We start from the raw sequence: 23,623 nt of genomic DNA on the forward strand, positions 1-23,623 counted from the left end.
CCCTCACATGCCTGGTGGCTATGCACAGGCATGTACCATAACGAATATTATATATGTGTATGTATATATATATATATATATATATATGTATGTATATTGAGGAATATGCACTCGTCTATGTGTGTTTTCAGAGTTTTTTGCCTCTCCACAATCTCCAGTTTTTCTTCGAGATGGTCTCGGCCATGCGTTTGACTTCCTGTTCTTCCTGTTTGTCGGGTGGGCGAATCTGTGCGTTTCTGACGTCGAGAGAAAAGAGATCAACGTCTCGCGGATACTGCGAAAATTTGTGGTAGTTGAAAATCCAGTCCCGTCGCGAATGGTAAATCCGAAAGCCTTTCAACCCCGTCCAGGGCAGTGGCTTCTCTGAAAAAATCCGCACCCGTATTCGCAAAAATTGAACTTTCGCATAAACATTTAAATATATATATATATATATATATATATATATATATGCGTCGACAAACAGTACTGCACATATATTTGTGAGTGAATCTAAAGATGATAGCTACATATTTTGATGTACATCTTCGCGGTGAGATGCGATTATGTAACTTGGTGAGGAGCTGTACAGTTAATACATACACATACTCACATGCATATGTTTTTATTTGGATATATATATATATATATATATATATATTGGTACGCATGTTTTATATATATTTTTACAGGTATATTTATATGTGTGTATTTGTACATCTATGTAGAGAGAAAATGTTCTGAGCACGAGAGACTACGAAGATTTGAAGAATCTCTTGACGCAGTTCGTGGAGGATGCCTAAGAGCTGTCGAACACTGAGATCGGTGTATTTTCAATTTTCAAAGAAACGAGAAAATCGAACTTTTCGACCGCAGCGAAGACCAAGCGTCAGCTGTGGGGAAAGCCGGCGCCTTCTCATACCATCAACTGGAATTCGCAGCGGAAACAGCTCTGCATCTTCGCTCGGCTTATATTCGGAGAGGTCCTCCAACGGAGGCACGACCACCACGAGCCGGCCGCTGTCGAGACGGGCCTCTGCGCGTCGCACGTCCGCAGGCCTACACAGGAGGAGAGAACAGGACAGCAGAAGGCAACAAGAAGCTGGATTGAAACCGGAGGAAAGGAAAGGGAACAAGAATCCGGCGCAAGCAAACGTGGAAAGCGCAGAAAACCAGAGGGGGGGGAACAGAGGGAGACGAAGACGAAACGGAGAGCGGGAAGAAACAGGAACCCCATTTGAGAGGGCACCAACCATTTGAGGCGATACGCGCGCTGAATTCTCTCGTAGTCGGAAGTGCGTCCCTGCTTCTGTCTTGTTCGCTGCACAGAGAAACGAAGACACAGCGCACCAACTTGTACTTGTAAACAGCGATACGAAAAGGAAAACACCGGGGAACACAAAGAGACTTCCTCCGAACGATCCCCGACCAGACGCGGTGTTCGTCTCTCTCTCGCCCGCTCTCTTTCTTTCTCGTTCTTTTTCTCTCTTTTTCCACCTTTCTCGTCTCTTTCACTCTCTCTCCTCGGCTCTCCCCACGGAGACACATCTACGTACTGTCTCCGAAGAAGACGTCATAGAGATGACAGGACATGTTCGCATACAAACAACAGTATCCGCCGCCCTATTTATACTCAGTTGTACACCAATATCTACCTATATACATATATATATATATATGTATATATATATATATGCATATCTATAGAAGAACATATAAGTATAGGAGAACGTTCAAGTCTCCATGTATCTGTAGACAGCAAGGAGAAGGACGTTTCTCGTGTGCGTTTGCAAGGGAAGATCTCCTCTACGGAACCCAAGTCTGGACGACGCAGGCAGCATTCTCTCCGTCTCCACTTCTCCCTTTCTCTTCGTTTCTCACTCCCGGTTCTCCTTTCTCTCGCTTCTTTCCTATTTCTTCTTGTCCTTCTCCTTCCTGTTTTCTCTCCATCCCCCCCACCCCCTCCCGCTCCCTCTGATCTTTTTTTCGTCTTTCTTCAGGGCGTCCTCACAAAGGTTTCGAGCTCCCATCTGAGAACGCGTCGACTTTTGGGTGCATTGACGATCAGCATGGGGAGGAGCGTTGGCGGCCACCGTTTCCTTTCCTTCGTGAACATGCGCTCCTCGATGTGTTCGACGTTCTCCTTGAAAACGAATTCTTCATCGAGACTCCACGCCGCGTCCGCGCGCTCCCCGCCCTGCGCCTCTCCCGTCTCCTCGCGACCTACGAGCCGCAGCTCCACGGCAATGTCTTTCGCGCGTACGCCCGGCAGCCATACCTCCATCGCGACGCCTCCACCCCGCGCCGACTCGTCCAGCATCGATACGTAAGGCTCGTACCCTTCTCCCGGACGAGAGGACGACGAGGAGAGAGAAGAAGAAGAAGAAGAAGAAGAAGAAGAAGAAGAAGAAGAAGAAGAAGAAGAAGAAGAAGAAGAAGAAGAAGAAGAAGAAGAAGAAGAAGAAGAAGAAGAAGAAGAAGAAGAAGAAGAAGAAGAAGAAGAAGAAGAAGAAGAAGAAGAAGAAGAAGAAGAAGAAGAAGAAGAAGAAGAAGAAGAAGAAGAAGAAGAAGGCTCGAAGCGCAGTGTTCGTGTGTTTCCTTCTCGCTCGCGTCGGAGAGTGTCGCCTTCAATTCCGAGTCGTAGATTTTCCTCGACTTTTTCGTTGTGGGCCGCCACAGCTTGCGCTTCGGCGTCTGCGTTCCTCAAACCTTCCTTTGTGGGGGTGCGTTCCGCCGCCGCCGCCAGCGTCCCGGCAAGCGAGATCCCGCGCATGTCCTCTGTACGTACGCCAACGCCTTCGCTGGGTTTCGCGGCGCTGGCCTCCGAGTCGAAGGCAAAGATGCTCAGCATCTGCGCCTTCTGCCGCGCGAGGCTCTGCGTGACGATCCAGTTCCCCAGAAGCGAAGGTGCGAGGAAACACTCCCGTCGCTGGGCCGCAGGCTGCTTCGCAATCGTCGCCGGGAGGGGGAAGCCACCCCAGGCAGACAGATTGGGAGGCAACGCGTGCGACGGAAACGCAGGCGCAGGCAAGGGCGCGTCCTCCTCGGCTGTCTGAGACACCGCCGACAGCGACGGTACGAACGGCACTGGCGGAGACGACCCAGTCGATGCAGAAGACGCTGCAGAAGAAGCTGAAGAAGAAGACGAGGGAGAAGACGAGGGAGAAGACGAGGAAGAGGTCGCGGGCCGAGGTCGCGGAGAGGGGAAGAGAGAGAGAGCTTTGTTCGGATAGCGCGTCGGGGGAAGAGTTAGACGTTTCGCAGTCGGCAGCGAAGGCGGGGGAGGATCTAGGCGGCTCGAGGTCGCCTCGGCCTTCTGCCCGTGTGCTTCTGGACAGTCTTCCTCGCTCTCCTCGAAGGAGAAAGTCCCTGGATAGGTGTACACCGCGTAGAATTTGTGGAGGTCATTGAGGCGGCGCAGCTCCTCGTTCGCGTCGTACGCGACGTCGAAATCTCGGAAGTAGCTCTCTTTCTCTCGCTTCCCTCCGCGGGGACTTGTCTCGTCGACTGTCCCTTCTGCCGCCTGCTCGGGAGTCTCTTCAGCTCTCTCTGCACTCGCCGGGGAGCCTGGAGACTGCGGCGGCTTCCTCAGAGGCTTGAGAAACGCGTAGACCAAAGTGCGACCGAAGGCCGCCACCGGAGGCGGCACAGCGACGCCGGTGCGCCGCGCGGCGCCGCGAGCTGTGCTCGACAATCCGTCTCCAGCAGAGAGAGGAAACTGAGGGGAAAGAGACGAAGAAAAGGCGGCGGGAGAAAGAAGGAAGAGACGGTGAGGGGCAACGGGCGACGCAGCTCTTGGAGTCGCCTGGACGGAAAAACGCGAGCGGTGAAGGAGATTGCCCGCGGGGCTTCTGAGGAAAGAAAGAGGAGCACAAGAGGGAGCAGAAAGAGAAGGGAGTGGAGAACAAGAGATGCTGGACGGAAAAGTACCGGAGAGTCCGTTGCAGCCGCGGGGAGAGGCCGCGAAAGAAGAAGAATGGCCGAAGTCGAAGGGAGGAGAAGGCGAAGAGGAATGGTGCACAACAGCGTCTGTCCAGGAGCGGCAGGGAAGAGAGAAAGAAGCAGAGGAACGTCGAGGAGAGAAGGGGGATCGAAGAGAAGGCGAAGTCGAGAAGTGGAGGCTGGCAGCTGGCTCAGAAAAAGAGAGGAGAGCGATAAAGAGAGAGAGCCACAACAGGAAGAGGGAGCAGGGCCTCCCCGTCGCTCTCTGCATCGCGCGTCGAGACGCCGGAAGCTGGCAGACGCCGAGAAAGACGAGGCAAAGAACTGTGTGTGTGTGCAACAGGAAAACTTGTTTAAAGCAGAGAGGCAGAAAGTCTCGAATAAAACGTGGAAGGTGGGTGCCCGCGAGGAGACAGAAGGGAAGAGAGGAGAGAGGAAGAGGAAGACGGGTCTCTCTCTGAAGTCTAGGAGAAGGCGCAGACGACAAACTCGGAAAACTCGAACGTTAAGAAAAGACCTGTGGCGAGAAAGCGTCGGAAACAACTCGTTGGTTCAGCCTGTTTCCACGTCGTATCGCATGCACCCCACTTCCCTTTGTGTGCACTGTTACGCGTCAACGCCTTTGCAGTGTTCTTCTTCGTCATTGCTTCGTGGTTTGAAGTTCCTTGTTCTCCTTCTTCTGCAAGCGACTGAGACGAGCTCTTCAGAGATTCTTTTCTCTCCTACACACGATGTCTTGCAGACGCGCTGAGCATCGCGCGCCGATGTGAAAAAAGTGCATGCGCGAAGAGAGCAACAGTTGCCTTCGGCTCGCCTTCCTGACTTTGTTAGAAAATCATCTGTCGCAAAATCTCCGTTTTTCGCTTTTCTCGCTCTCTCTTCAAAAAACGGTCCCCTTGTGCTGCTACCATACGCCCTACACATGGTTTCCCTGTTCCTCGCTTCCGTCCGTCGGCCGTCCATCTTCTCGCGTCCTTCCTCATTTCTTCTTCTCCCTTTTTCTTCTTTTCCCTGTCTCTTCTCCTGCCCCCCGCATATTCGCTCGAAAGGAAGTTCGTTTCCTCAGTGCGAATTTACGGGCGGCAGGGACGGCCGCGAGGTCTCTTCTTCTCCTGCAACGCGGGGAAGGAGCTGCTGTTGGTCCTAGAGGCATGTCCGAGGGGGAGAAAAACTCGTCAGAAAGAAATCCAGGATAACGCGCGGCTTTCAAATCGAGGAACATGCCTCTGGGCGTCCTCTCTGTCGGAGTTCTCTCTCGCGAGTGGACTGCGTCGGGCAGAAACTCAACAAGAACGTCCTGGCCAGGAGGAAGCTGAGGCGCGAAAGTGAAACGTCTGGAGAGCAGAGAGCGGCTGAGTTGAGGTGTATGTACACCTGAACTAGTGCGTCACAAAGTGCCTCCACAGCCCGGCGCTTTTCCTGTGTGTCTCTTTGCTCGGTTCTACGCCACTCAGAGTTGTCTCTCTCTTTCTATTCTCTCTCTTGCCTCTCCCTCTTTGTTCTCTCTCCCTCTTTTCCCTGTTGATTCTTTTCTTTCTTCTTCCAGCAATGGCGCTCGCATCTCACCGTGCACCCGCGCGCCAGGCAGCCACGAAGGCGTTGCCTTCTGCCTGCTCGGTCTCTTCTTTCTCTGCGTCTGTTCGAAGAACCACAGAGAGGGAGTGGAACCTGTTTCCTTCCCCCTCTCCCGTTCTCGCTTCTCGTCTTCGCTCTCAACCTCGAGGCCAGAAAACCTCTTCGCTGCAGTCCTCTTCTCCCTCCCTCTCTTCTTCTTCGCCTCCTCTCTCGTCGTCTTTCTGTTCTCTCTCTTTTCTCTCTGGGCGGCCCTCCTCCACAGAAAAGTGGATCCGTCGAGGAGACGCCTCTCTCCTTTTTCGTGCTCTTCGTCGGCCGCAGCGTCCCTCGCAAGGAGGCGAAGTTGAAGGCGAGAAGGGAAGCGTCTGCCGTCGGCTCCGTCGCCGCTCCCTCTCTGCCTCGACTCTCGATACACGTTTCGTGAAGGGATCTCTGAGTGGAGCAACTTCTCCTCAGCTAGACTCCGCTGTCAGAAGAAACACTTGCATGCAGGCTCCATTCGCCTTGCTCTCGCCTCTCAACGCTCGGCGCTTCGCTTCTCTCTCTTCTTCTCTCTCTTCTTCTCTCTCTTCTCTCTCTTCTTCTGTCTCTTCTCCTTCCGCCTCCTCCTTTTCAGACGCTCTTTCTGAAGAGAGTTGGGAGGGGAGACTGCTGGCGCTCCGGCGGCTCGCGGAGGCCGAGGAAGGCGTCCGGAGAGGGAAGGCGGTGGTGGAGTTCGCGCGAGGTGCACAGCGAGGAAGAAGAAAGTCTTCTTCGTCTGCATTGCCCTTCTCCGTGGACGCATTCGCTTCCCCAGACAGCAGTCTCGCAGACAGCGAGAGCGCCGGTGCGCGACTTGCGGCCTTCCTCGCGGCGCTCGGCGAAGAACAGAAACTCAAGTCGCGCGAGGAGAAGCTCAGACTCCTCGTCGCCCTTGCAAGGGTACGCGGCACACAGACCGTCTGGAACACTCAAAACAACGCACTCTTCTCTCGCCTGTGGACCTGCGAATGCCATCAAACTCTGACTCTTCAAATCTATATGCAGATATATATATATATATATATGTGCGTGTGTACATATATATATATATATATATATATGTATTTATGTGTATAAGCGGGTGTATTTGTATAACGGTGTACGTGTGTATCGAGGGGTCGATAGAGAAGAGCTGATGTATATGTGGAGAGGGAGAAAGAGAGGAGCTGATGTATATGTGGAGAGGGAGAAAGAGAGGAGCTGATGTATATGTGGAGAGGTAGAAAGAGAGGAGATGATGTATATGTGGAGAGGTAGAAAGAGAGGAGCTGATGCATATGTGGAGAGGTAGAAAGAGAGAGGCGTAGGGCGTTTTCAGGCACTGTAGTGGGACTCGGGGGCGAGCTCGCGGAACTGGAAGGCTTTCTGTGTGCAACGAGAGACGTCTTCGCGAGTTTTCGCTCTTTTTTCGGAGATGAATGTTTTTCCAGGTTCGGCCTCAAGTGCTTGCGGAGGCGCCTGCCTCAGCGGCTCTTCTGCGTTCTCTTGTTTGCGATCTCCTGGGAGGCAGTGGAGAGACGCAGGAAGAAAGTTGGGCGGAGGCTGACGTGACGGCTAAGGAGGTCCTCGTCGTTCTGGGCTGCGTTCGCCGACTGATGAGTGAGGAAGCAGTTTTCGGAAACGAGCGCGGTTGCCGAGATAACGAGGCGGAGGAAGAGCGGGGGAGGTCGCCACAGAAATGCGTTTGTCAACACACTTCTGCACTTTAAAAAGCGAATTCGGCCTTTAAAGAAAACAGTTCTGTCCAGACGCCGCGGCGTTCGAAACGCGCGCAGTGACACGAAGGTTTTACTACTCAGTGGAGACCTGGATTCAGTCTCTCCACGCGACGGCGCTCTGTGTCTTGCTCGGGTGTATGCACACTCAGATCTCCCGCCCTTCGCGTCCCCTGCGGACCGCAGCTACCTGCGTTGCTGTCGCTTGTTGAGAGAGGGCCGTCTGGCCTCGCTTTCGTCTTCGGATTTGACGAAATTGCTTTCGCTGTTGGCACACCCTTTCCAGTTCGCGAACGCTTCGTTCACCGACGAAGAGAGAAGCGGCGGAGGTGCAGCGAGCAGAGCGCGAGAGGACGCAGAAGAAGAAGACAAAGAGGCAGAAGATGCAGAGGGCTTGCGGAGACAGTTGATCGTCATGGCGCTCAACGTGTTCTCAGATCGCGTACGCGACGAGACGGCGAGGGGAAACGACCTCCGGGCTCCAGATGCAGATCAAGATAGACTGGATCGATATTTATATAACTGAAAATATATATATATATATATACTTAGATATAGACAGAGTCGTTGACAGGGCTAAACAGCGACAGACATAGGCAGACGTAGCGAGAGATGTACATATGGATCGACCTATATACAGAGAGGTCTAGGGACAATAGAAATCTGCATTTGTTGCTACGTAGACAGAGACGTAGATAGGTACGTGTGGCTGTACATACAGAGGAATGTCGAGACACAAACAGATCGATGAACGTTTACGAAGGAGATACATAGAAAATACATGCGCATGGGAGGCTGTGAGAGATCACCACTGGCACTCGCGCGCGTGTTTGAGCAAATGTCTTTTGATGCATTTTCTTTTCTGTCGTTTCTTCTTTTCTTCAGCTTGAGGGGGCGTCTGGGTCACCGCCGACGCTCGACGACGTAGCGAGTCTCTTGCGCGCTGCTGCTTTAGTGAGTTGTGTTGTTTCTGAGGAACCTTTTTCTCTCTCGTCTTCGTAGTAGACAGGCGAAACAGCGGAGAAGCAAAGAAGTCCTTGTTCCACCTCGAGCAAGAACAAAAAAGCTGGAAAAAGGCTGACAGAACTAGGGAACTGTGTGACCTGATCTTCGCCGAACGGGAGCGTTCGAGCGCGATCCCCTCCAAACGAATCAATCTAGACTGTTCGTTTGTCTCTGTGTGTGCCCTTTCTTATTTTCGACTACCTCTTCTTTCTGCGGTTCCGTTTCTCTTTACAGCCGAGTGTATCTACCTCTGTCTGCATCTCTGTTTCCAGAAGTCACCTTGTTCGCATCGCTGTGTACACTGGTGTGAACCTTCGCGTCGATTCAAGTCTGTGTACGCATCACGCGATCTGCGCGTGGTTGATTTCTTCCTTCTTGTTTTCGGTTTCTGTGCTGCTCGTCAGTTGTTTTCTTTGGCCCGCGTCCCCGTCGGCCGCTGTGGTGCAAATCGACTGTTTCAAGTTTCTCGTATCTCTTCATTTCCTGTGAGTCACCTCCCCGTCTGGGGACCTCGAACTCCAGTGCTTTCATCCCCGACCCCTTCGCTGTCTCCTCCTCCTCCTTGTCTCTCGCTTTAGGCCGGGACGCATGCGGACGTGCTGCGGCGCGTGTTTGCATGCATCTGCGCGGCGGCTGCTCCTGAAGGCGAAGCTTCCTCGCTTTCTCCTCAGGCGTCTAGACAAGGCAACAGACTTCCTGCGCCCCGGCAGAGACGAAGTCAGAAGGAGAAGACCCAAAACACAGTCACGCAAAAAGTGACGCCTCCGCAGGCAGTTCACTTGCTCCACATCATGACGACGGCGAGGCTCTACTCCCCAGAAGCGATCGACGCGCTTCTCTCCCGCTTTGACGTCGACGAGTCGGCGCCAGATGCACTGACATCCGCGGACGCAGCGCCGTCGCCGTTGTCACTCCTCCCCATCGACGGGGCGCCTCTCAACGGCGGAGCCTCGCCTGTTGTGGAGACAATTCTCAACGCGTTTGTGGCGAAAGGCGAAGCCGGGAAGAAGGGATGGGGTGTACGTACACTCGGCACGCGGAGCGAGTTGCTGCGCCTGCTCAAGATCGTCGAACTCACGCTGCGTCTCGACCTTCCCCACACCTGCAGTCAGTTGAGTCCTCCTGCTCTCCGTGTTCTCGGCGTCATCCGTGACACCCCGTTCGTCGGTGAGGAACGCAGAACGGCATCGAAGTCGAAGAACTTCAGAGTCTCACAGTCCTGAAAAGAGGGCGCGTCTGCTGGGAGGGGAGAAAAAGAGAAAAAGCGAGATGAGGGAGAAGGCGGGAGGCGTGATGCATAGGAGACGTCTGCGAAAATGAAATAAACAAAAATCGATGTTCAAAGCCACAGACACCCAAGTGTACATAAATATAGACAGGCAGCGAAAGATACAGATGTACCTGTGTTTACTATGGTTTGAGAGATGTGCATGTACACATAGCTCTATGTACGTCGTATTCCGATGTACATCTAGGAATGAGGAAATGCAGTTGCACTGCGGCTTTTCAGAACCATAAATCCAAGGGTGGTTGCACCTGTCAACGTTGTGGCAGGTGACTTGATGAGTGACTTAGACGTGACGCGAAAAATGCAAAGACGAATGCGTCGGCGCGTTTCGAGAGGCATGCGTATATATGCAGCTGAAGAGGAGCAGCTTCTGTGTGTTTTCCGTCTGAAGCGGGAGTGGAGAGAAACGAGCCGAAGCGTTTTTCCTTGTTTTCTCCGACAGACCCCAAGCTGATGACGGACAACGTTCTGTCCTACCAGCTGGCGCATTTCCTCAGAAAACACCGGTAGGTAGAGAGCTGCAGCTGCTCGTGGCGGATCAAGGAAAACAGTTTCTCTCGAAAACGATCTCCACGCCTGACCTCGTGGACGGACACCCTTGCAGCTACTCACGAGTGAATGGACCGCCAGCCATCACGCGTATGCAAAGGTCTGTGATTGTTCACAGTTGTGATGTATGTACAGGCCAGTGTGTATTCACATTATCTATATCCATAAATACATATATGTATATATATATACATATATATACATATATATATATATATACCGTCACACAGGCATATATATATATATGTATATGTATAGTTTTTGGGTGTATCTGTGCATGAGTGGTTACGAAGGGTTTGTAGGTCGGCGCGAGCGTTCACAGGTATGTTTGTGTCTTCAGAGTGGAAGGTGTCGTGTGCGTTTCTTTTCAGCTTTCCTTGCGAGAGGAGCATGGAGGGTCCGTATGCGCTGCGACTCGCGGACATCGAGCGCCGCCTCGTCGTTTTGCCCGTGGACGCGACAGACGAAGATCCCTCGCGCATGTGCAGACACGCGGCGTCTGCGCTGGACAGGTCTGGCGAAGGAGCGGGTGACGACGGCCTCCAGGGCGAGCAGCGAATCGCTCGAGAAGAAGCCACGAAAAATCTCCTCGATGCTCTGCGCCCGGAGACAAAAGCGCGACTCACGCATCTCAAAGAGCTGGGCTGGTACGTCGCTTCCCGTCAGCAGCCGTAGAACCATTTCGCGACTTGGAAACGCTCTTTTTTCTGTTCGGCGTCTCGAGGACGCGCGCGCCCCAGACCAGCAGCCGCGCGGTCGAAGGCGACGTGCACTGGGAAGAGACAGCGAACGAAGGGTATCGCCGAGGGCGGCGGTGGAACGCAGTGCCCCCTGGGCGGCTTCGAGGGAATGCCGAAGGCGTCCTCCTCGTTAGGTGCACTCCGCTGATCCGCGCGGATGGCTCTTGCAAATTAGAAGAAGTCTCCGAGTCAAAGTGGACCTCCTCTCCCGCGGAGCAACACCTTGAAAGCAGCTCGTCTCTCGTGCTTGGGTGCATGCCTTGCGGGGCTGCGAGGCTCAGCGAGCGGCCTGTCGCCGTGTCTGAGTTCAGTTCTGCAGCGGCTCTACGTGGACGTCGCGAGGCAGAAGTGGAGCTGGGCGGGAGTTCGTGAGCAAAAGTTGAGCACATGTAACAGAGAGACGAACTTTTGCGACAGAGGCACACACTAGGGGGAGACAGTCACTCTGGAGTTTCGCAGAATTGAGCAGGCTTCATTGTAGAGTCCGCGAAAGAGAGACTCGTCACAGAAACGAAAGAGAAGAGCGGTACCCCCTGTGACCGAGAGGCGCCTCGCACTCCAGGGGTATCGCGCGAGAGAGAACGCGCAATGCTGTCGACGCTTGAGGTCGTCCAGAGGCAGTGCCTTGCATGTTTTTGAGTGAACACTGTTCGTCTGGTCTTTGTGTCTTCAGGAGAGTCTTGGTTGTGCACTACCGCGACTGGACTGCCATCAAGTAAGGCTTCTGCAGTTTTCTCAAGAAGAGGAATTCGCTCTGAGAGTCGCTAACGTCGAGTCTCAGGTGCTTCTGCGTTTTTCCTGCACTTTCTCGCCATCTTTCGTTCACAGAGAATTTTACCTTCTTGGACAGGAAAAAGAGTTTAAAAGGTTTCGTAGTGTCCCGAAGTCCACGCCTCTCTCGGCCGGTCTGCCTCAACGCTCTTGAGAGCCGGAAGTCTTCTCCCGTTTTCTGCCGAACGCTGTGGGCAGGGTTCAACGTTACGTTCTGTCTGCAAAGCATTCACCGGGTGCAAGACACGCTGACGCTGACACTGCGTTTTTGTGCATGCAGTTCCCCGCTTTCGAAGGCGAAATTCGTCCGCAGTCTGCTGCAGAGACACGGACTTATCGACCTCGCGCCCAGTGGCACAGGCGCCTCGAGATGACCGCGGCCGCGTCGAGACTCTTTTTTCGAGAGAAACGAATCCGTCCACCTCCTGAAGAGCGAACAAGACGCTCACGGACTTGGAGGCAACCTTGCCTCAGTGAAAGGATTGCCTCAGCCTAAGAGAGGCATGCACCGCTGTGTTGGGCCGCCGGGGTGTCGAGCGTGGTGTGCACGGTAAAACCGCCGGGTGTACAGACACCGCAGCGAAGGCGCACGCTGTACGTCCCCCAGATACTTTTTTCTGTGGGTTGTTCGCGTTGAAAGCGCTTTCTGGGGGAAAACGAAAGACGCAAGGCTGGTCGAGGCGCGATCTTTTGTGTGTTGGTGGAGCACGAGGAGCATTCTGAGAAGAAATTCGTTAGAATTCCATCTCCACATTCAAACAGAAAAAGGAACTTGAATGCACGCCCGACTCTCCGGTATATCGCTCATAGCCGTTTTTCGCCGAGGAAGCTGTGGAGCGTTTCCTACGCTGCACGTTTCAGCTCTCTCTTTTCCTCCCTCTCCTCCGAAATGCTCTCCTTTTTCTTCGCCACTCTTCAATGTTGTCGCTTCGTGACACTTCCCATGCGTTTCAACGCCACAGCTATCCCGCAAATATATCTATATATATAACATATATATATATATATATATATACAATATAACTGGTAGTTCCTAGCGCATGCGCCGGTAAAAATGACCCTTTCCACAGAAGGCTTGTTGGTTTTTCTGTGCAACATTAACACTGAAGAAGAAGGAATTCGCATTTGCGGCGCAACGGCCAAAACGAGCGTCAACACTCGCGGACTTGTGTGTCTTTGCGGTCGAAAGTTCGTAAGCAGCGGAGCTCCCTCGTTCAGAACAAGCTTTTTGTGTTCCGGCAGCCTACATCGGTTCTTCTAACTCATACGTGCATGCACTTGTTCCGAAAGTTTTCTAAAAAGGTACGAATGCATTCAAAATGGGCATCTTCTTCTTCGCAAAGAGATCCAGCGGGGGGGGGGCGTCCGAGGTCTGGGGAGTTCCTTGGGGCGCGTGTCTTTACGGCGGCTTGCGCAGGAGGAGAAACGCTCTCCCGCACAGATTTGGTCGCTCGGCTGTACACCGCGTTTACTGACAAGTCGAACAGAACTTTTCTTGTGCGAGTTGACCCGCTCGCTCAGAGGAAGTAAGCGCGGGTGGAAAAGATGGCACCCCAAAGAGTTCAGTGGTAGTTTCACACTGGGAAGAAGAGTGCAAACAAAGCGGAGCAAGTGCCCCGAGCGAGAAGTGGAAAGACAGTGAAACATCCGTTCCAACAGCCACCAAAGGGCAGAGAGCGCACTGCAAGTTTTCATCGAAATCTCACCACAAGCGTCAAGTATCATCCCCTCGCCCCCACTACCGACATGTGTAATGCTGAAACAACAATCGGCTATCAAAAGCTCGACCTTCAGATTGATAACTTCTACGTTACACCGGGGTGACACCGCTCGCCTGCAGTGCACGCAAATCAAAGTTGAACACTCAACAACAGATGTCTCTCTGTTTCGTTCTTTCCTCACGACCCCTTCTCACACAGAGGTATCTCTCTTTGCTCTTTCTCACGTTGTTCTTTTCTCCGTAAGGCCTTGCTGCGGAACTCTGCACATCACCGCTCTCAAGCAAAAGGGTCGTTTGTCGGCAATTTGCATGCGCTGCGGCATCTGATACGCACAAATATGTGCTCGTCTGCTGCATGAACACAGAGGCTCTGTGTTTCTGTGACAGCCGCCATTGCTCGAGCTCGGCCCATGTACGAGATGCGCATCAGTGTCCACCTAATTCGCATGAGGCTTCCGAAGGTTTGACTTCTCTTCTGTACCACCCTTATTCTCCTGGACTGCGCGACAGAGCTGACATTGTCTGCGGAGACAAGCTAGTGGAGAAAGAAAGCTATCAATGTGACAATAGTGCTTTATTGTGGAAGATGTGTGTCCAGGTGGTGTAGGAATGCTTGTTGCTCAAGTCACATTGAAAGGTTATTCAAGTGTCGCGCGAATCTTACCGTCTTTTCCACCACCGTATGCACTCGGAACAGCAGCGTCGACGGGGGAGATTCACTTCTTCAAACTTTCACAGAAAGGAGGCTACACGAAGGTTCTGTCTCGTCTGCACAGAGGCAAACCAGCCAGCTGTACGGCTGCTCCGTTCGACCTCCCTGGAACGGGGGTTTCAGCAGCATTTCTCGCTATTTTTCTCTTGAGGAAAGATGCACAGATGCACTGGGAAGCGCAGCTCGAATTGAGAGTTTTACTTCTGTGAATTTCCAGACACAGAGGCCGCCGTCACGTCTGGAGAAAAAAGCGCATTTTTGCGCGGGTGCGGTGAGCACAGTAGGTGCAGGTCACCGTGTGTCAGCGAGGGTCTCGTAAACTGGTGTTTTTCCCGTCGATTTTTCGTGACGAAGTGCTTCTTTTTTTCTCTGTCCACGCAGGCTTTGCGTCTTCGACCTTGTTCCCTTTCACCAACCAAAAGCCGCAACTTTTCGTGTTCGGGCAAAAGCTGCGAGAGTCTGTCGAAAACGAGAAGCTCGCCGGTGACCGCGGGAAAAGTTCTCGCGTGTGTTCTGCTGCGGATGCAAGCATCCACGTACCCGGCTTGCTCTTTTCTCTCCAGCTTTTTTCAAAACATTCTGCGGTAGCAAAGGGTGCTCCTTCTGTCGTTGTCAGTGGAAGCCGAGAAAGTCGAGAGGCAGCGAAAGTGTGCGACTGCAGATGCGCGAGTCAAGGGAAACAGCGAGGAAGCGAAACCGCAGAGCCGCGCGTCTCCAACGATTGCTGGCGTGATCTCATTCAAGACACAGAGCGTCAAAAAGAAACCGCGAAAAAGCGTTAGCGCGTCTACACAAAAACCGAGTCAAAAAGCTCTCGGTTCCGTGTGCACACTCGGTCAGTGCACTTGCTTCTTTTCCGTTCCCTTTCCAAACCTTCTGCTTCCGCTCGAAAAACGCTGGAGAGAAAAGAGCAAGAGGTGGGTACGTGGATGCCAGCTCCTCCCGTCTTCCGCGGCAAGCTTCTTTGCTCTGACGTCTTCTTCCTTCTCTCCTTTCACCTGCACTCTCCGAACGCAGTGTCGGCCGATCGCGGCGCGCACTGGCTGTCGGTTGTCTGTTTCGCCGCCGCAGCGACATCCACGTTTTCTCCACTGTTTTTGTCACAGGTTTTCGAGTTTCTTTGACTCCTTCCGCTGCGCGAAACTTTCCAGACTTTGCTCCGCCGAAAGATGCTCGATACGCCCTGGAGACCGGGGCCGCCTCCAGGATCTGTCCACTGCGGCTCCACGGCGTTGGAGGCGACCCCGTTGCGGTCGGGATCTCCGACGCCCGAGCGGCTGCTGTCTCGATTTCCTCACGAGTTTCTCTCTCCTTCTCTCTGCGTGAGTGCACTGGTTCGCCCTCTCTTGCATTCGCGCTGCTTAAGTGATCCGCCGCCTCGCTCGCTGCCTCCGCCGTACTGCCCTGCGCCTCCACTGGTCTCCAGCTGCGAGCACTCTGCGTCCGTGCCGACTTTTCTCATCCCGCCGTTGCTCGTTCCCCTGGCGCCGCCCCTCTCTTCGACCGAGACGCGCTGTCTCCATCCGAAACAAAAGAAGCCGGCGGAGAAGCAGGCCGCTTCGGCGCGCGACGCCCTCCAGGCGAGAGAAAGCAAGCGGTCGCGGCTTCCGCGACAGAAAGCAGAACGCAGCTGCCATGCGCGCCAAGACAGTCGACGCAGGGCCAGCTCCGCGCGGGCGCAGGCTGTCAGGCGCTCTGCAGAGACTGGCGACTTTCGGAGTTCGCGGACTCTCTGGACAGACAGAAACGACCAAGCGCCCGCTGCTCTCCACGCTGTCTCCCGGTCTCGTGGCGCTGCGCCTCACGTTCCCCCCAAACACACACAGTGGCAAACGGCTTTGTCGTCCAGAGGTCTCCACAGTTCACAGGAGGAAGCGCGAGGACTCGGAACCGCCTCGCCCTCGCTCGACGATCGGGTGTATCGACACCCCGCTCGAGAGGTCCACGCAGAGACCCAAAAACTCCACTCGCTGCTGGAGACGCTCTCTGAATTGCGCGCAACGGTAGTCGCACGCTTGGACTTCCTGCGGGCATCTGTCCCTCCTCGTCTTCGGCAAGCTGACCTCGCCAACAAAAGCGAATCCTCGGGAACCTCTTCCTCTTCTGCTTGTCTCTCTCCTTCTTCCGCTGCTGCTTGTCGCTCTCCTTCTTCGTCTTCTTCTGCTGCACTGGACTCTCCGCTTCCGTCGGAGGCCGAGCCTACAGAGGAACTGATCGCAGAAGCGCTGGCTGCCGCTGCGCGTCTGATTTCGCACTTGACGAAGGAGTGCAGACTCGAGGTTGGGCGCGCGTCTCCCGCAGAGGGCCTCGCGTCTCACAGCTCCGGCACTCACGCGGAGAGAAGGCGCGTCTCCGGCTTCGCTCCTCCCTGCACCTTCCCGCCCTCGAACGAGGCCGGAGACAGCAGAGACGCGGACTTGTGGCCTGCGGTGGGGAGCTTCCTCTCCGATCCAGAGACGCTTGACGCCCTCTGGCCCACTGCAGACACTCGCCTCCTTCGCTCTGCCGGGCGACGCGCGATTGAAACGCGCCCGGAAAGAGACGCAGCGCCCGGAGAGACACGGGAGACACCACTGGAGACACGGGGGAAAGGGGAGACAGAGACGTCCCGGAGATCCGACGCTGGAGGCTCGATCGCGAGCCGCGGACGCGCGCGCCCCAGCAGGCTCCGCGGGCGCGGGCCTCCGACCGCGCGCGGACTGTCTCGGGAGCCCAAGGCGCACGAGGACTCGGAAACGGAGGGCAGCGAGTCTGAGCGACGCGCCACGGCGAGGGTGAAGGAGAGCTCCAGGAGAAACAAGAGCTCTGGGGACGACAAGGAACGCGAAGAGGGGAGAGTGTGGGGAGTTTGGGAGGCGCAGCAGACGCGCGAGAGCGCGACCGGAGACACCGGAGAGGTGATAGGAGACAGAGAGACCTCCGTTGCTGGCGAGGCAGACAGGAGTGATGAGATTCTTCTGAAGAGGATCCACGAAATCCAGACCGAGCAGTTTCTTCGCGCCCTCGCGCTCTGCTTGCCGTATCTCTCCCTGGAAGACCGCATTGGAGGTACGTGTCTCCTCGTTCTTTCGACCTTTCGAGGATCTGTCGGCGACGTGTATGAAAAAGGAAACTGAAATCGGTGCGAAGGCAGCGTCAAATGTACCATGAATTTGTGTGTCTTGCTCGCTTGCGTTTTTTTTTGTCGCGTACATGTCGTCCAGAGGTTTCCACGTGCGTCCACGTTCGTTACTTTCTCTAGACATTTTGTGTCGCGTAGTCTTGGCTCGACAAAGCCTTCCAAGATGCAGACGAGTATCTTGATCTCGATTCGCAGTGATTAAACTCCGCCTCAGCAAGCGTATTCGTTCCTTCATCCGTCTCTCCGAAAACTCTCGAACCGTTCACAGACGTTACGCGTGTGGAGGTTCCAGAGAAGCTTCAGGTGGCGCGTCACCGTCGAAGTTGTGGACGAAACTCGTAAACAGCACCAGCTCTTTTAATCGACTCACGCTCTCCTCGACGAGAACGCGGCTTTGAACGTTTTCTTCTTTAGCTGTATTTGCCGTCGGAGCCGTGGATGCAGAACACTGAAGCGACGAGCTCTGAACGCAGCCGCGCCCCGAGAGGCCTTGCATCACCGAGCCTGAACGGCAAGGTGAAAGACAACAGAAGCTTCGACACAAGACTCGCTGCAGTGCTCCGTCGCCTGTACAGGGAACTGCCATGCCCGCGCAGCTCCGGCTCACGCTTGGCTGCTTCTTGGCTGCTTCTTGGTTGGTTCGACACACCCGTTTCTTTTCATGCATCTTGCTTTTCTGCTTCTCCTGCAGGAGTTGCTCTGGCGAGCAAGGCATGTCTGCAAGTGGTGTGGAGCGCGCCCATCCACTCCGCGGACTTTTGTGCTTCAGGCCGGAAAACCAGTCCTCAGCAACGCTCTCTCCTCTGTCCGTACATGCACTGTTCCCCTCGTCAAACGCCTCAGGTTGCCTCCTCCCTTCTCGGCCCTCCTCCTGCCTCAGCCTGTCTCCACTTCGATCGCTGCACCGCCCCGAACGCCCCTGCGCAGTCTCTGAGAACCGAAACCTCTCGACTCCCTTGTTGCCCTTCCTCTCGTTCCTCTTCTTCCTCTCTGGCTTCTTCTGCGTCTTCTTCGTCTTCTTCCGCAGCTGCTTTCGAGCACCGTCGAGTCTCTGGGAGTGCCTGTGCTCTCGCGCGCCTCGATGGGGTGCAGACTTCAAGGCTGGAGGCGCGCGCGTCTTCCCCGCTTCCGCATGTAGTCCACGAGATCGATGGGGAGCACCTCCTCATGTTGCCGCTCTTCTTGCGGCGCCTAGCTCCTCGTCTCACGCGTCTCCAGGCCCTCGCCGCCTGCGCGGCCTCTGTGCCTTTAATCAGCTGTCTGGGCGTGACTTTGCGCAGACTGATGATCGACAAAGTCCAAGCTCCTCAGCAACTTCACATTGTGCATGCGTGGATCTGTGCAGCCTGTAAGATGCGTCTTGGATCGGCGGCTCTCCAGCGAGAGCGCGCGTATCTGCTTCTCCATATTTTCCAGTTTAGAGTGGCCTGTCGACTGAAGAGAAGAGATCCTCTCTCTGGTCGTTCTTTAGCTTATCCTCGAACATGCCTCCTGCCCTCTGGCCTTCTTCGCTGCATTCTCACAGCTCTGCTCGTCTCCCCCGCCCCCTCCCCCCCGCGATTTCTTCTCGGCTTGTTCAAGTGCCTTCTCTGAGCGCCTTTGAGTCCGGGCGGGGGTGAGTCTGTTTCCTCTTCCCGGCGGAATCTTCCTCTTCTGCATGCGTTGCGCGGTTCTCCAGGTCGACGCTGTCCGCGTCTCTCTTCCTTGTCCCTGATCTGCGACCCAACGGGATCTCCGTGTGTCTTCGCCGCTTCGCCTTCGCGCTCTTCCCTCTGCTGCTTCTGCTGCAGCTGCTTCTGTCCAGGGGCGCCGAGCTGTGGGCGCGCGCAGCATGGCCTCGCGTTCTCGGACTCAGCTAGCAGCCGCAGGAACCGCCGAGACGCGGACGCGGAGCGCTTGGGAGCGGAGCCAGGCCGCGAAGACTCAGAGAGGCGCGCCTGCCCCGACGCAGGCGCTGGGCGCGCGGCGGTTTACGTCCGAAGTCACGGCCGACGACGCTTGGGGGCATTGAGGGTGCTGTGTGTCGAGGGCGTGAGCTCCGCGGATCTCCTCCATCTGGTCAATGAGGTGAGAACTCGAGGCCGTCTTTGCCGGGGAACAGGGACGAGGTTGGGCATCGGAAAACGTCTGCAGGCGACGCTCCGCGCCATCTGCTCTGTGTCCTTCGCTCTTTCGACGATGCTTCCACATCTCTTGTTCCACTCTCGCGAAACCCATTCACAAAGCGGGGACTCTCGAATTCGAGCGAAGGCATGCCAACACAACGCGGGCGCGTTGCCGACTCCACTCCAGCTTTTGCGTTCTTCTTCCCGAGTTTGGTTCTCGAGGAGTCCCCAAGTGTCTACCGAGGTCCCGCGAGCTGCTTTCGTGTATCACTGGCAACGCGTCTGGCCTCGCGTTTCAGACCACAAGCCAGACTGGATCTTATTGACAAGCTGTCTGGCAGAATCGCAGAATCGCTTCCCCCTTCTGACGCGTCTCCCCTCTCCCCATTCCACAGCATGTCTCTGCTGTCTGTATGCCTCAGTGCGCGATGCCGTCGCTCTACCGCCTCGTGGTCAGCACAAGCCCGCTGTTGTCTGCGTCGGACTTCATCCACTTTCTCGACGCGTTCCACCTGCGGATTCTAAGCGACCGGAGCGTCTCTTTGTCGCTGCCCTCTCCTTCTCTCGTTCCTTACACTCCAGAAGTTCGCGTTTCTTCCTCTCCCGTTGTATCTTCGCCTCTGTCTCCGCCGCGGACGGCTGCAGACTTCCCGACGTCGCGAGTCCCCGAGCGCGACAGACACCTTGGAGAGCCAGGGGCGAATCCGCTGTGTCTCCACGCGCGACGCCGCCAGCTGTCCGTCTCCTCTGTCTCCTCAGCCTCCTCCGTCTCCATGCCCGCCTTCCTATCCACAGAGGCCTGGGAACGCTACGAGGCCGCTGCGGAGCGCGCTCGAGCCGCGGCGAAGGCCTTCGCCGACGCAGCCCGAGGCGACACTTGCCCTGGCGGGGGCGAAGGTCCTCCGGAGGGAGAAGAACTACTCGAAATGCGGCGAGCAGGCGAAGAAGCCTGTCAATTAAGAGAGCTGCGATTGAAATACGGAAACAACTTGTGCTGGACCTCGGTAACCGCGAATTAAAAAGACTCTCCTCTATGTATACATATACATATATATATATATATATGTACATCTGTGTATAACTGTCTCCGTCTGTTTATATTTGTGTTTGTCTCTGTATGTCTATATATCTCCATGTGTGTCCATCGATATCTGTAAGTTTTTGTTTCGACGGATACAGGAAAAGGGGGATAGCTACACTTTTTTAGCATGCAAGGAGGGTCGAAGCGGTTTGAGAGAAAGGCGAGAAGACGACTTCTTTTCAGTAGACACGGAGGGGCAGAAAACGGACGACCGGGAGGCCGTGGCATCGAAGAGAATGACAAAGAAAGCGTTCTCCGTGTTTTCCCGTTGACAGATCGCTGTGGCAGTTTACTTTTACTCTTGGCTGGTGATGTTTTGTGTTTCCGCAGCGCCCATGTCTCTTTTTCGTTCCCTATTTGCTTCGACGGCTTCTCTCTGACTCGCCCGACTCTGTGTTTCCACGCACGACAGTTTCATTCAAGCAACTCGTTGTGGGGTTCTGTTCCCCGTTCCTCCCCCTGTCTCCCTTTTGCGCTGTTTGCGAAAAACGCTGTCTCCTTCCCTCCTCCTTGACTTCCACTCTCTTCGGTCTGGTGTCGATCCGCGTCGTGTGCGTCTCTCCTCCGACTGTGTCTTTCAGCTCTTGACTTCGCTGTCAGCGTTCTGCAGCCTGCGGCTGCTGGACTTGTCTTCTTCGTCTGCGACTTTCGGAGTCGCCACCCGCTTCTTCCACGCGTCGGTGGCCTTCGTCTCTCTGCCCATCCACGAAGATCTTTCCTGGGTCCTCTCCGCGCCGAATCTGCGCGTACTCCGCCTCACTGCCTCCCGCAGTCTCTGCTCCGCGACCTGCGATGTGAAGAAACTCGTTCGGCGGCTTCCCGAGCAACTTGCTGGACTCTCGGCGCGGGCGCCCAAGCTGCTTCTGGTGTACGTACACCTGACGGTCGACCCGAGCTACGGTTCTGCGTCGGCGCCGCCCAGAGTGTCCGAGCGACTTTTGGCCTCCTCGCGGCCGGAGCCGGAAGCCGGGGAAGAGGCGTCTCCGCGCACCTCGCGAGTCTCCACGTTTTCCGCAGGCGAATGCGAACCGGAACCAACGCGGTCGGACGCGAGACCGCTTCCCGAGGACTTGACTTTCCGGCTGGTCTGGGAGAACGAGTGCCGACAGCTCGAGAGTGACGCGCGAGACCTGCGGGGACAGTTGGAGGGCGAAGAAGAAAAGTGGAGAGTTGCCGCTGCGCATCCGTCTCGGCCTTTCAGTTTCTGCTTCTGTCTCAGCCGAGAACTGGAGCCTCTCCTCGACGGAAATCGCCTGCCAATCAGTGCGCTTCCAGACTGCGTCAAACCGCGAGCTGAGCATGCCGAGGAGAAACGCGGAACTGCAGTGACACTCCGCCGGTCTTCACCGTCTTCGTCTTCAAACGAAACAGTGGAGGAGAAGTCGAGCGGAGGCTCCGCATCCGCACGGGGGAGCCAAGGCGACGCGCGAGAAGAGCGAGAGAGGAAGAGAGAACGGAGGAGCGTCGAAGAAAGAGAGATTCAGTCAAGGATGGACGAAATGGAGGAAGACATCCGCGACTTGTTTCTTCGAGATGAACGAGGCTCCGAGTGTGAGGGGGACATTGTCAATCCTGTTTACAGCTTCGGTCTGGACGACTGGCTTCGATTAAAAGCAGCTCTGAGAGAATTACCGTCTGCAGACTCCGGCGCGGACAAAGTCCATCTTCTCCGCGGGCGACGCGCCAAAGACCTCTATGCGTTTTGGAGAATTTTTTGATTTTTTTTTCCCCTGCGGTATTCTCCGGCAGGTCTGCCAGGATGTCTGCTGTCAAGACATCGCGCAAGACCTCGAAATCTTTGAGTCCGTGGTGCGTTTCACCCTTCGCCACCCGCTTCTTTTTCTTTTCTTCGTCTCTCCTTTTCTCTCTCTTCTTCTGTCCTTTTCTCTCTCTTCTTCTTCCCTCCTTTTCTCTCTCTTCTTCTGTCCTTTTCTATACTGATCAGTGTCTCTTCGGTTGCGTGTCTTTTCTCTCCCGCGCCTCTCGTCTCTCGCCGTTCTCTCTTGTCCGCCGCCGCGTTTTTCTTCTCTGCATCCGTCTTCTTCTGTCCATACGTTTCCTCGGTTTCCTTCTTCTTCGCGTCCGCTGGCGTTCCTGCGCTCCGCTGCAGCGAGGCCGTGGATTCGACTTCGCGGGTGTGCAGGGTCGATTCTCAGTTGCTCTCCACTCTGTGTCTCGGCGCTTCGTCCTCGCTCCGCGAAACCTCCGTCCACGATGAAATTCACTTTCGCCGCGCGAGCGCTTCCAGGACTGAAACGTCTGGAGTGTCTCGGCACCTCGGGAGAAGGCGGAAGCTCATTTTTCAGGGTGCCGCGCCGTCGGGGCTTTGCGGCAGCGTAAATTAGGATTCTGGGGAGTGTCAGAGTGTGGAATTTCCCACAGAAGAGAAAGGGGAAGACTTGCATGTGCCTCTTTCTTTTAAAAAAGACACCGCTGCGGGCTGTCAACAGCGAAGCGCATGCATGTGCACATGGCCGGGACCCGCGTTGAGTCGCGTGAGACTCCGTTGGATCTGCCGGTCTAAAGTTTCCGTCTCACTTCAGTTCCGCAGAACGATATAAGCAGTCTGAAGTCCTGCGTCGGAGAACGATTTGCTTCTCGTCAAACGCCGGCTGTACAGGCTGCGCGTAGACTCGCGATGTCTGGTCTCGGAAATTCGCTTCCGATCTGGAAAAAAAAACTGGAATGCTCGATGCGTTGTCAGTGCGCTTCGCAGACGGCTCGTCCCCCTCTCCTGCAAACGCAGAGAGGTGTGGAGAGACGCGGTTCTTGTCAGGTCGAATTCTATCGGAGAGAGTGAAAAAGGAACTCGCGGATTTTCGGTCCTCGCGCGGCAAAGAAAAACAACGCAGTCACATAGAGGTTTCTCTTCTTGAATATCCTGGAACTGCACTGCTCAGAGGGAAGAGGCGCCCGTGATGGGAGCAATAAAAACGCTTTTCGGAGACACCCGATACAAGCACACAAGTGAATATTTCCGCCAATCCACCACTTACCCATTTGCGCCTAATGCATATATATATATATATATATATATATACATAGATATATATATATATATAGATAGATAGATATAGATATATATAGATATATTATTACGTGTATACGTCTAAGTATGTGTATAATATCTTTCACTTGGGTGGGAGTAGTATTGGTTGACTGCAGCGCGTTTTCCACTGTGCATATGAAGAGAGGCAAAGACACGAAGCGGGGGATTTGTTTTTTCGTTGTTATTCTGTCTCGCATTTGTGTCGTTTTTCAGCGAGGGGCACCCGACCCGAGGTGCATTTCCTTTCAGT

General features: G+C 54.8%; 3 protein-coding genes across 3 annotated transcripts; 2 read left to right on the top strand and 1 right to left on the bottom strand.

Annotated features, from left to right (window-relative positions):
* Window positions 1–74: 74 nt before the first annotated feature.
* TGME49_267790 (hypothetical protein) lies at window positions 75–4,890 on the bottom strand. Its single transcript, XM_018781487.1, has 3 exons — window positions 1,991–4,890; window positions 902–1,300; window positions 75–363 (listed from the first exon to the last, which is right to left on the bottom strand). Exons 1-3 carry the CDS (start codon window positions 4,190–4,192, stop codon window positions 337–339), a joined length of 2,628 nt encoding a protein of 875 aa, XP_018636215.1. The 5' UTR covers window positions 4,193–4,890; the 3' UTR covers window positions 75–336.
* Window positions 4,775–12,859, top strand: TGME49_267775 (hypothetical protein). The gene is made up of 9 exons (XM_018781486.1): window positions 4,775–6,417; window positions 6,948–7,116; window positions 7,385–7,674; window positions 8,118–8,186; window positions 8,816–9,404; window positions 9,968–10,031; window positions 10,446–10,721; window positions 11,488–11,529; window positions 11,866–12,859. Exons 1-9 carry the CDS (start codon window positions 5,470–5,472, stop codon window positions 11,957–11,959), a joined length of 2,541 nt encoding a protein of 846 aa, XP_018636214.1. The 5' UTR covers window positions 4,775–5,469; the 3' UTR covers window positions 11,960–12,859.
* Window positions 12,860–14,834: 1,975 nt separating this feature from the next.
* On the top strand, window positions 14,835–23,173 carry TGME49_267760 (hypothetical protein). Its single transcript, XM_018781485.1, has 5 exons — window positions 14,835–17,065; window positions 17,830–18,486; window positions 18,817–19,205; window positions 19,666–20,247; window positions 20,906–23,173. Exons 1-5 carry the CDS (start codon window positions 15,187–15,189, stop codon window positions 22,040–22,042), a joined length of 4,644 nt encoding a protein of 1,547 aa, XP_018636216.1. The 5' UTR covers window positions 14,835–15,186; the 3' UTR covers window positions 22,043–23,173.
* The last annotated feature ends 450 nt before the right edge of the window (window positions 23,174–23,623 follow it).

The sequence above is a fragment of the Toxoplasma gondii genome, chromosome IX (genome assembly GCF_000006565.2).
Source record: "Toxoplasma gondii ME49 chromosome IX, whole genome shotgun sequence".
NCBI classification, from domain to species: Eukaryota; Apicomplexa; class Conoidasida; order Eucoccidiorida; family Sarcocystidae; genus Toxoplasma; species Toxoplasma gondii.